The 11,899-nt window shown below is 39.0% G+C and overlaps 2 protein-coding genes across 2 annotated transcripts; both read left to right on the plus strand.

The window, feature by feature from the left end:
- The first annotated feature begins 1,173 nt into the window (after nt 1–1,173).
- LOC138439240 (keratin-associated protein 6-1-like) lies at nt 1,174–1,425 on the plus strand. The gene has a single exon (XM_069587820.1). The coding sequence runs from the start codon at nt 1,174–1,176 to the stop codon at nt 1,423–1,425; it is 252 nt and encodes an 83-aa protein (XP_069443921.1).
- A 9,838-nt stretch (nt 1,426–11,263) lies between these two features.
- LOC138439293 (keratin-associated protein 6-1-like) lies at nt 11,264–11,515 on the plus strand. The gene has a single exon (XM_069587939.1). It carries the CDS (start codon nt 11,264–11,266, stop codon nt 11,513–11,515), a length of 252 nt encoding a protein of 83 aa, XP_069444040.1.
- Nucleotides 11,516–11,899: the final 384 nt, after the last annotated feature.

The following is an 11,899-nucleotide window of genomic DNA, read 5'->3' on the forward strand; positions in this document are numbered from 1 at the left end:
ACCATTTTTCTTTGGCTACCCAAAAGGATGAGTTATCACAGAGATTTGAACGAAGACAAGTTGTAATTCATGGGCTATGCAAGAGAGCTCAGTATAGCAGGTTACAAAGCTTTTGATTTGATGTATTGAGGCTGAAACTCCAATACTTTGGCCACCTTATGCAAAGAATTGACTCATTTGAAAAGACCATGATACTGGGAAAGATTGAAGGTGGGAGGAGAAGGGAAAAACTGAGGATGAGATGGTTGGATGGCATCACCGACTCAATGGACATGAGTTTGAGTAAACTCTGGGAGTTTGTGGTGGACAAGGGAGGCCTGGCATGCTACAATCCATGGGGTCACAGACAGTCAGACATGACTGAGCAACTGAACTAACTGAACTGACTGACTGATTGAGAAAGGAACAGCTCTCTAACTTATTGTTAATGCACACATGAAAGTTGGAAAGTTACTTAAAATATTAAGTAATTAATTAGGGGGAAAAAGGAAAATGTAGAAATTGAGTTTCAGAAAATTTCTATTCTCATGTTCTTCACTAGAAGTTGAACATAAATGAAATTTATACTCATCAATACATAGGAAAGAAGACATTTTTTTCAGAACTGATTCCTTTGACATTTTTATAAGTAAAATAATCAACTTTGTGGACATGAAAGATCCATTATGGGTTTGCTGAGAAAAGGCACTGAATTACTGGAAAGAAAAAACAACAACAACAACAACAACTTAGAGCATAATTTAAGATTCAAAGGAATTTTTTTTGGTATGAAGTGTTACAAAATAAAAACCCTAGTGGGGTCCAATAACTAACATATCTTCTTTTCATGATATAAAGAATGGTTCTAAGAAGTTAAAATGAACATGTAATCTGGGTCAGGACTGTGTAGGTGTGAGTGTATGTCTCTTCTCATCCAAACGCTCAATTAAATAAAAGGAATCCAAACTGAGATGTCAACACGGCAAGTCTGCTGAATTTCTCTGAGGTTTCATCTTTGGTTGTGAACAACAAACTAATTAGATCAGTCATAAAGTTAGCCAATGGCACGAAGGTGTGGTGAGTCACACCCACACTGAGGGCATATAAAAGGCCCTCTGCAGGGAGAAATGTCCACACTCAAGTGACACTTCTACTCTCATTCTCTACCCGAGAACAACCTCAACAAGCAACACCATGTGTGGCTACTACGGAAACTACTATGGCGGCCTCGGCTGTGGAAGCTACGGCTATGGAGGCCTGGGCTGTGGCTATGGCTCCTGCTATGGCTCTGGCTTCCGCAGGCTGGGCTGTGGCTATGGCTGTGGCTATGGCTATGGCTCCCGCTCTCTCTGTGGAAGTGGCTATGGCTGTGGCTCCCGCCCTCTCTATGGCTGTGGCTATGGATGTGGCTCTGGCTATGGCTCTGGCTTTGGCTACTACTATTGAGGACGCCACAGAAGACTCTCATTCTCTACACCTGGACACCAGGATTCACCAGCTCAGAAGCCCTCATGTTCTGTGCCTTTTTCCCTGGGTGATGCTTATCCCACAGCATGGACGTTTAGTATGGACTATTCCTAGCCTACCTTTTAACCTACATTCTCTGAATTTACATCATTGAGTGACATAAAGTGAAGTCCACCTTGACCTCAGAGTTCTGCTTTCATCAAGATGATGATACCATAGTAACTGACTTGATGCCTTCCATGCTGTCTTTGTCTTACCCCAATAAACTTGTTCAATGCAAATAGCAATTCTGGTTTTTATGTCAGTTATTTTATATGCAATATTACTTACAGACACTTTTTGGCAGGATTCTATTCTTTGTGTTTGTACAATTGAGGGGCTCAACACTGACTGTTGGTGGGAGGCCTTCGCTGGCTGACTGTTGGAGGCCAGCCTCAGCTCCAGGAGGCTGGCTGTAATTCCTTGCCATGTGTGCTGTGTTTTGTGCTTAGTCGCTCAGTCATGTCTGACTCTTTGTGACCCCATGGACTATATAGCCCACAGGGATCCTCTGTCCATGGGGATTCTCCAGGCAAGAATACTGAAGTGGGTTGCCGTACCCTCCTCCAGGGGATCTTCCCAACCCAGGGATTGAACCCAGATCTCCTGTATTTCAGGTGGAGTCTTCACTGGCTAAGCCACCTCCTTCCCAGATTGGTTCCAAATACGGCTGTGTGCCTTCTCAAGGCTTGGAAAGGTGAGAAAGTTACTCTAGCAAGATGGGTTCTACAATGCCATACAATTTTATGTATCAGAAACACATACACACGATCACCTGCATTTTATTAACTTGTTCATTATATTTCATTGTTAGGAGTAAATAACAAGTCCTGTCCATTTTCAAGAGGAGAGCATGACTAAGGCATTAATATCAAAAGGTAAAAATCATGGAGGCAACTTAGTCTATCACTGATATCAATGGAAGTTTTGTTCATTTTCAGTGCTGTCAAATAATTTATAGAACATAAAGTTATTATATCTCTGAAGATTTGGTAGAATTTCCCCCAAATAATTATCTGATCTAGAATAATTTGTGTTAGTCAGTTCAGTCGCTCAGTCATGTCCGACTCTTTGTGACCCCATGAACTGCAGCATGCCAAACCTCCCTGTTCATCGCCAACTCCTGGAGTTTACTCAAACTCATGTCCATTGAGTCGGTGTTGCCATCTAACCACCTCAGCCTCTGTCTTCCCCTTCTCCTCCTGCCTTCAATCTTTCCCAGCATCAGAGTCTTTCCTAATGAGTCAGTTCTTTGCATCAGGTGGGCAAAGTATTGGCATTTCAGCTTCAGCATCAGTATCAGTCCTTCCAATGAATATTCAGGACTGATATCCTTTAGGATGGACTGATTAGATCTCCTTGCAGTCCAAGTGACTTCTCCAACACCACTGTTCAAAAGCATCAATTCTTCAGTGCTCAGCTTTCTTTATAGTCCAACTCTCACATCCATACATGACTACCAGAAGAACCATAGCTTTGACTACACGGATCTTTGTTGCAAAGTAATGTTTCTGCTTTTTAATATGCTGTTTAGGTAGGTCATAATTTGTGTAGCATTTAAATAATGCTTATCTTTTTTGTTTGTTTCTTCCATTATACTCAATTTCTTTATAATTTCTGAAGGTTATAAGTTTGGTATTTTGTATCCCCCTTGGAAATTATCCATGGTATCTAAGTTTTCAAATTTATATGCATAAAGATGCATATTATTTTAAAAAATCCTTGTTTCATTCTTTTTTTCTTATTTTGCATATGCTTTTTTCTTCATAGTGTTCAGTACTATGAAACACTTTATAGTACATTTTTTCATAGTGTTTAGTGCTTTTTTTCATAGTGTTTAGTACTATGGATTTTTTTCTAATTATTACTTGAAATTTTCTTGCAGATTCTGTTAGGTACTACTATCATTATCATTTTTTATTTTGAAATTCTATCTCAGATTATAATTCTCTTCTGCCTGAGAGTTTTTTAATCAACAATTTATTCTCCAAGTATAAATAGCATTGCAAATTTCTCTCTGCATAGCACTCAGAACATGTTTTCTGCAATATTTTTATATTTAAAACATACTAACTTTTTCTTTACAATCAATTTTTGGTATTTTCTATGGAAGCTTGAGAAGAAGCTTTATTTTCCATCATCAGTATATAGATGAATATACACCCATAGAAGCTACCTTGTTAGCTACATTTTTAGGTCTTCTTTCTTTTCAATCAGTTTTTTTTAATTTTTTTAACTATTTTATCTGTCTGCCTGAGAGTGATAAGTTAAAGTTGTTCATTATTATTATTGTGAATCTATCTAAGTCTTGATCTCTCCCTGATAGATAGGTAGGCCAATATATATGCATTTTTCTTAAAGATGGTTTCTGTTTTTAGCACGTAAGTAAAATACTCAGATGTGTAATATACCTTTTGTTAAGTTATTGCTTTGGGGAAAAACACTGGAGTTGAAAATAAATCTCACTATGCTACTACTCTGCCAAAAGACACACAGTACATGGACTGGTGGAATTTTTTCTGTACTTTTAGGAAGCACCAGTCACATAAGATAAACTAAACAGACCAAAATAACTTTGCAATAACTCTGAACGTTATGAATCATAGCTCACAACATCCATGTGGTAACCTGAACAGGATGAGTTCAAGTACATGATGTCAGTGAGGAGAAGAACTAGCAATAACATAAACTTTAGAAGAAAAGTGAGATCTTCCCAGAGGCATATTCAAGTACCAAATATAAAGAAAGAAGGGGGGCTTCCCTGGTGGCTCAGTGGTAAAGACTTTGCCTGGCAGTGCAAGAGAAACAGGTTCAATCCCCAGTCTGGGAGGATCCCATGTGCCACAGAGCAGCTAGGTCCATGTGCCACGACTGTAGAGCCTGTGCTCTAGAGCCTGGAAGCTGCAACTACTGAGTCCACGTGCTGCAACTACTGCCCTATAGACTGTTCTCCACAACAAGAGAAGCCACTGCAATGAGACTAATGAAGACCGCCATGTTTGTCAGGAAGCATTTAACACGAGGCTTCCTGTGTGCTGTTTTGGATCTGTCATGAATCCTGTGTCCCTGAATATTCAGGAATTAAGTGGAGTAGCAAACTACTCCTGGGGGCTTAGGAATGCATGCATTTCCTTCATTGGTTTTTCCATACGGTGATAAGTAACTATTTATGACCCTCTTCCTTTTTATGAACCATATGGTAAAAGTGTTTATTTACAACCCTTTCTCTTTGACATGGATTGCCTTATGTTTTCCTTGATAATTTGTAAGTCTGGACTTTTGATTTTTATCTTTGCTGAAAATAGCTACCTCGTAAGACAGTATATATACTCACACAATGTTGAATAAAACATCTTTGCTCCATCAGAGCTTGGGTCCCCATCTCTCTCTCTCTCTCTCTCTCTCTCTCTCTCTCTCTCTCTCTCTCAGGCTAATTCTCTGGAGTGCAGAGTCTCACTGAGCTCATTTTCTTGCCTGGGGTTCTAAGAAGCTCTGGTGAAGGCGCACTGTGCCTTCACCCCCTAAAGAGGGCGCCTGGTGCCTTCATGAGCAGTGCAAGCCCCATACCAGGGGCTTTATTGGTGTTCTGTGTTAACCAAGGAATATCAGCCTTTTTCTCTCTCCTTTACTTTCTTATCATCAACTCCGGACCACCAGGTTCCAGTCCATTAAAGGACCTCAACAATGTTCATTATTATTACTGCGAATTTATCAATGCAGGGAAGACTAGCCCCCACTCGCCACAACTAGAAAGTAGCCAGTGCAGCAACAAGGACCCAGCAACAGTCAAAAATAAATAAAGAAAATTATTTTTAAAAAGGAAAGAAAGATATACTAAAGAAATAACATGAAGTGGTAAGAAGAGAGATAGTACTTTGCCAGTATCTTTAACCAAAGTGTGGATGTTCCAAAGATGAAGTTTTGGGGTAATCAAGGTAGATAACAGTAGCTTCTGAATATGCTCACAAAAACTCATAGTAGAAAAGCGCTGGTTGGATGTAACTTTTAATCCACACATATATATTGTCAACTAAAAATAATGAAAGATATCTCACACACAACACAAAAACACACACACATACACAGAATCATGGGAAATCCACGTCAATAAATATGCATGAAAATATTGTAGGTGTGAAAAACAGAATACTTTTAACGAAAAATCAGTTTAGATATTTTTCTAAATGAAAATGGAATCTCACGGACAGAAAAGTCAGACAAGTACAATCCATGCGGTTGCAAAAGTTGTGCATGGCTGAGCAACCAGCACACACACACAAGATTGTTTGTATTCAACTATATAATAATGGATTTCCCAGGTGGTGCTACTGGTAAAGACCCCATCTGACAATGCAGGAGATATAAGAGACACTGGTTCAATCCCTGGGTTGGGAAGATTCCCCTGGAGGAGGGCGTGACAACCCACTCCACTATCTTTGCCTGGAGAGAAGCATGAACAGAGGAGCCTGGTCGGCTACAATCTATAGAGTTGCAAAGAGTCAGATACGACTGAAGCAGCTTAGGATGCTGCTGCTGCTAAGTCCCTTCAGTCGTGTCCGACTCAGTGCGACCCCATAGATGGCAGCCCACCAGGCTCCTCTGTCCCTGGGATTCTCCAGGCAAGAACACCGGAGTAGGTTGCCATTGCCTTCTCCAATGCATGAAAGTTAAAAATGAAAGGGAAGTTGCCGAAAAGAATAAAATACTTAGGAATATATCTACCTAAAGAAACGAAAGACCTATATATAGAAAACTATAAAACACTGATGAAAGAAATCAAAGAGGACACTAATAGATGGAGAAATATACCATGTTCATGGATCGGAAGAATCAATATAGTGAAAATGAGTATACTACCCAAAGCAATTTACAAATTCAATGCAATCCCTATCAAGCTACCAGGCACATTTTTCACAGAACTAGAACAAATAATTTCAAGATTTGTATGGAGATACAAAAAACCTCGAATAGCCAGAGCAGTCTTGAGAAAGAAGAATGGAACTGGAGGAATCAACTTGCCTGACTTCAGGCTCTACTACAAAGCCACAGTCATCAAGACAGTATGGTACTGGCACAAAGACAGACATATAGATCAATGGAACAAAATAGAAAGCCCAGAGATAAATTCACACACATATGGACACCTTATCTTTGACAAAGGAGGCAAGAATATACAATGGAGTAAAGACAATCTCTTTAACAAGTGGTGCTGGGAAAACTGGTCAACCACTTGTAAAAGAATGAAACTAGTTCACTTTCTAACACCGTACACAAAAATAAACTCAAAATGGATTAAAGATCTAAATGTAAGATCAGAAACTATAAAACTCCTGGAGGAGAATATAGGCAAAACACTCTCAGAAATAAATCACAGCAGGATCCTCTATGATCCACTTCCCAGAATTCTGGAAATAAAAGCAAAAATAAACAAATGGGATCTAATTAAAATTAAAAGCTTCTGCACAACAAAGGAAAATGTAAGCAAGGTGAAAAGACAGCCTTCTGAATGGGAGAAAATAATAGCAAATGAAGCAACTGACAAACAACTAATCTCAAAAATATACAAGCAACTTATGCAGCTCAACTCCAGAAAAATAAACGACCCAATCAAAAAATGGGCCAAAGAACTAAATAGACATTTCTCCAAAGAAGACATACGGATGGCTAACAAACACATGAAAAGATGCTCAACATCACTCATTATTAGAGAAATGCAAATCAAAACCACAATGAGGTACCACTTCACACCAGTCAGAATGGCTGCGATCCAAAAATCTGCAAGCAATCAATGCTGGAGAGGGTGTGGAGAAAAGGGAACCCTCCTACACTGTTGGTGGGAATGCAAACTAGTACAGCCACTATGGAGAACAGTGTGGAGATTCCTTAAAAAATTGCAAATAGAACTACCTTATGACCCAGCAATCCCACTTCTGGGCATACACACCGAGGAAACCAGAATTGAAAGAGACACATGTACCCCAATGTTCATCGCAGCACTGTTTATAATAGCCAGGACATGGAAACAACCTAGATGTCCATCAGCAGATGAATGGATAAGAAAGCTGTGGTACATATACACAATGCAGTATTACTCAGCCGTTAAAAAGAATTCATTTGAATCAGTTCTGATGAGATGGATGAAACTGGAGCCAATTATACAGAGTGAAGTAAGCCAGAAAGAAAAACACCAATACAGTATACTAACACATATATATGGAATTTAGGAAGATGGCAATGATGACCCTGTATGCAAGACAGGAAAAAAGACACAGCTGTGTGTACCGGACTTTTGGACTCAGAGGGAGAGGGAGAGGGTGGGATGATTTGGGAGAATGGGAATTCTAACATGTATACTATCATGTAAGAATTGAATCGCCAGTCCATGTCTGACGTAGGGTGCAGCATGCTTGGGGCTGGTGCATGGGGATGACCCAGAGAGATGTTGTGGGGAGGGAGGTGGGAGGGGGGGTCATGTTTGGGAACGCATGTAAGAATTAAAGATTTTAAAATTAAAAAAAAATAAATGTACATGAAAAAAAATAAAACAAGCAAAAAAGAAAAAAAAAAAAAGAAAGGGAAGTTGCTCAGTTGGGTCCAACTCTTTGCGACCCAATGGACTGCACCCTACCAGGCTCCTCTGTCCATGGGATTTTCCAGGCAAGAGTGCTGGAGTGGCAACTTAGGATACATACATATAATAATAACAGAAAAAATGAATATTTTTAAATTATTGGAAACTGGCAATTCAATCAAAAAAGTCTGATGTTACATGGTTGCTTAGATGTGGTTGTCATTGTTTTATAGACAAAAAAAAATCCTTAATATAATTAATGCTGGATGTGTTATGATGCCTCTGTTCATAATAGAATATCTTGCACTGATGAGCAGCCTAGAATTTCTCAGAAGAATCCAGAAGACCAGTATCTTCCATAGCATCATAGATGGTAGCAGGTGTATCCACAACCACTGTAGCCACATCCATAGCCATACCCCAGGCTGCCACAGCCACCATAGTAGTCGCTTTAGAAGCTCATGATGTGAGGTGGAGAAGGCTTAATTGAAGAGCAGATTCAGTTTCAAGAGTTCTATGTTTAAAATCTGTTGCAATGCCTTATGGGCTTCCCAGGTGGCGTTAGTGGTAAAGAACCTGCCTGCCAATGCAGGAGACATAAGAGAGGTGGGCTTGATCCCTGGGTGGGGAAGATCCCCTAGAAGAGGGCAAGGCAAACCAATATCAATTGAGTGGTATGTGGGGCAAACCACAGGCATTGTTGGACTCATATTCAAGCTAAATGGCATTGAGACTATCTCAAAGATTCCTCATAACCAATGTATTCAAGCCCAAACAACTCTGCTCTGTGTCACGACACCTATCAGTAAATCAAATGCCTTAAATGAGAGATTCTTCTAATTTGATGGCTTATTGATTCCAGATGACAAATTTAAACTATGTTACTATCAGCATGTGATCATATAATCCATATAGATTCCACCTGTTGAAAATCTTATTTTAGCGATACTTTCAACTTTATCTGCATATGTGCAGTCTTGGGAATAAAATTGTGGCTTCAAAATGGTAGGAAACTAAGGACAATTCGTGGAGAAGATAAGGAGAAGACAGAGAGAAGACACTGCTGTGTCAATAGTTCGTCATGTCTGACGCTATGCAGCCCCATGGACTGCAGCCTGCCAGGCTCCTCTGTCTATGAAATTCTCCAGGCAAGGATACTGGAGTGGGTAGCCATTTTTCTCCAGGGGATCTTCCCAATCCAGGGATTAAACATGGGCCTCCTGCCTTTCAAGCAGATTCTTTACCATCTGAGCCAGCAGGGAAGCCAATGGCAGAGTTTAATTCTAAATCCTTGAGTACCTAATACATTCTAATAAATTTGTGAAGCAATATTATTCACTTTAATTTATACCTACATATAGCTGCATCTGTCATTTTGTAAATGATCAAACGTCATGGTAGAGTCCCTGACATTTAAATCCATTAACCACTGCTACCTATTAAATGTTGCTATCAAAATAATAATGTCTTTTATGACTATCTTAATCAAACACTCCTCCCCATCCAAGAAAAAAAAAAGCAGTTAATTATAGCCTTTTTTTTTTTTTTTTTTTTGAGTGAGGCGATTCAGTCATACCAATTTCAGGTGATGTTCTAAGAACTTTGATAGCCTAGAGGAAGAATGATCATTAGGTTATTTAAATTAGTTTTTCCTGGAAACTTATTTTAATTTATCACTTGATTGGTTCTGCATTTTAAAATAGTTGATGCTACTTTTATTTCTCTATGGGAAATTTGAAAAAGATATAGTGAAGATGTTTTGTAAGTCATATCATCACCCAGCAAATGGTGAAAAAAAGTATTAATATTCTGTCTATTTTAGAAAAATGACCCTACCGAACACACACATGGAAAGGACACTCCGAAGCATATGTTTATTTTCTGATTAGATGAATGTATTTGATCAGATCTTCAGTATTAAACCATTCTGTTTCACTAAAAAGCAATTTTTGACTCATCAGATATACTCAAGATAGATGTACTGAAAATATTTTGAAATCTTATGGCTTCATTCTTATGATTGCTAGAGGAGAACTGGCTGAAATTAAGGGTGTGTTCAAAATCATGCATTCTCTGTCCCTTTCTAAAGTTTTGAGAATATATGTATAACCGTTTTGACTCAGAAATACCATTAGAAAAGTAAAAATCTACTGATAGATTTCTTTTCACATGAATGGGTGGATAATGACACCTCCCCATATGTCTTCTCTTAAAGAAGGCACATTTTACATTTTAATTGTGATGTACAACTATTTACACTTTTCTGTTGCCTCCCAATGAGGTGGAGAATCACACTAACTTGAATTAAGACAGCAGTGATACTAGGGCTTTATAAGAGAACTCAGTGTGACTGGTTACAAAGAGAATAATGATCAGATATCTTGATGAAAGAACAGACCTGTGTCTAATCCACCAGTATACATAAATATATGTTGTTTAGTCTATTTTACAGTTACTTAGAATATAACTCAAATATTGATACAGAATAATTTGTTACTGATAAGAAAAATTGGAGAAATTGGATTCCAAGGAATAACTTAGGTTTGTAAAAATTGAATGTAACAATTGAATGTAAGTGAGAATTAGGCTGATTGGCATAAGTAGAAAAGCATAATGCCATTTTGGTCTGACTTGGTTTTTTGGAAGTTTTAATTGGTTGGGTTAATATCAACATCCTGGGGTTGAAAGATACATTATGGTTTCAATATAGAAAAAGAACTGGATATCTGATGAAGATAATTAATTTGAATCAAGAGAAGAAAGATAAATACATGAGTCAAAAGGAGTGTGATGTTTATGAAATATTTAAAAAATCAGGGAAACTAACTGGAACCAAGAGCAAATAAGACTGAGTCTTAGCAATATAATCTTTTTTAACATAAAGGAAGGTTCGAGGAGGTTAAAAGAACATATAATTTGGGGCAGGCAAATGTAGGTGTCTCCTTTCATTCAAGTCCTCAGTTGGATTAGAGGAGCCCAAACAAGCCAACAAAACAAGCTTCCTAAATTACTCTGAGGCTTTATCTCATGGTTGAGCGAAAACAAACTAATTAGATCAGTCATAAAGTTAGCCAATGGCATGAAGGTGTGGTGGGTCACACCCACACTGAGAGCATATAAAAGGCCCTCTGCAGGGAGAAATGTCCACACTCAAGTGACACTTCTACTCTCATTCTCTACCCGAGAACAACCTCAACAAGCAACACCATGTGTGGCTACTACGGAAACTACTATGGCGGCCTCGGCTGTGGAAGCTACGGCTATGGAGGCCTGGGCTGTGGCTATGGCTCCTGCTATGGCTCTGGCTTCCGCAGGCTGGGCTGTGGCTATGGCTGTGGCTATGGCTATGGCTCCCGCTCTCTCTGTGGAAGTGGCTATGGCTGTGGCTCCCGCCCTCTCTATGGCTGTGGCTATGGATGTGGCTCTGGCTATGGCTCTGGCTTTGGCTACTACTATTGAGGACGCCACAGAAGACTCTCATCCTCTATACCTAGACACCAGGATTCACCAGTTCTGAACACCGCGTATACTGAACCTTGCTGAAGACGTGCCTTTTAATGCCCTCTACATCTGATACACCCATGCTTCCCTTTCTGTATTTAACTCTTAAGAAGAGGAATTGAAATTCATCCTGAGAATGCCCATATAATCCCTTACTATAATAGTGGTCACAGATTCTGTCTTTATATTTTCATGCTGAAGCCATTTCTCTCTTTTCCTAATAAACTTGTTTAATCTGGAAAAATAAACCTTGGTTTCTTTTCATTTAATATGTGATGTTCACAGTTTTGGTTTTTCCCTAATTGAATTTAAAAAAATTATCTTATTTAGGAATTTTCTTTT

Source organism: Ovis canadensis, chromosome 1 (assembly GCF_042477335.2).
Source record: "Ovis canadensis isolate MfBH-ARS-UI-01 breed Bighorn chromosome 1, ARS-UI_OviCan_v2, whole genome shotgun sequence".
Classification (NCBI taxonomy): Eukaryota; Metazoa; Chordata; class Mammalia; order Artiodactyla; family Bovidae; genus Ovis; species Ovis canadensis.

What these genes read in the sequence shown, in the direction of transcription:
- LOC138439240 (XM_069587820.1), top strand. Translation starts at nt 1,174, where the DNA reads ATGTGTGGCTACTACGGAAACTACTATGGCGGCCTCGGCTGTGGAAGC.
- LOC138439293 (XM_069587939.1), top strand. Translation starts at nt 11,264, where the DNA reads ATGTGTGGCTACTACGGAAACTACTATGGCGGCCTCGGCTGTGGAAGC.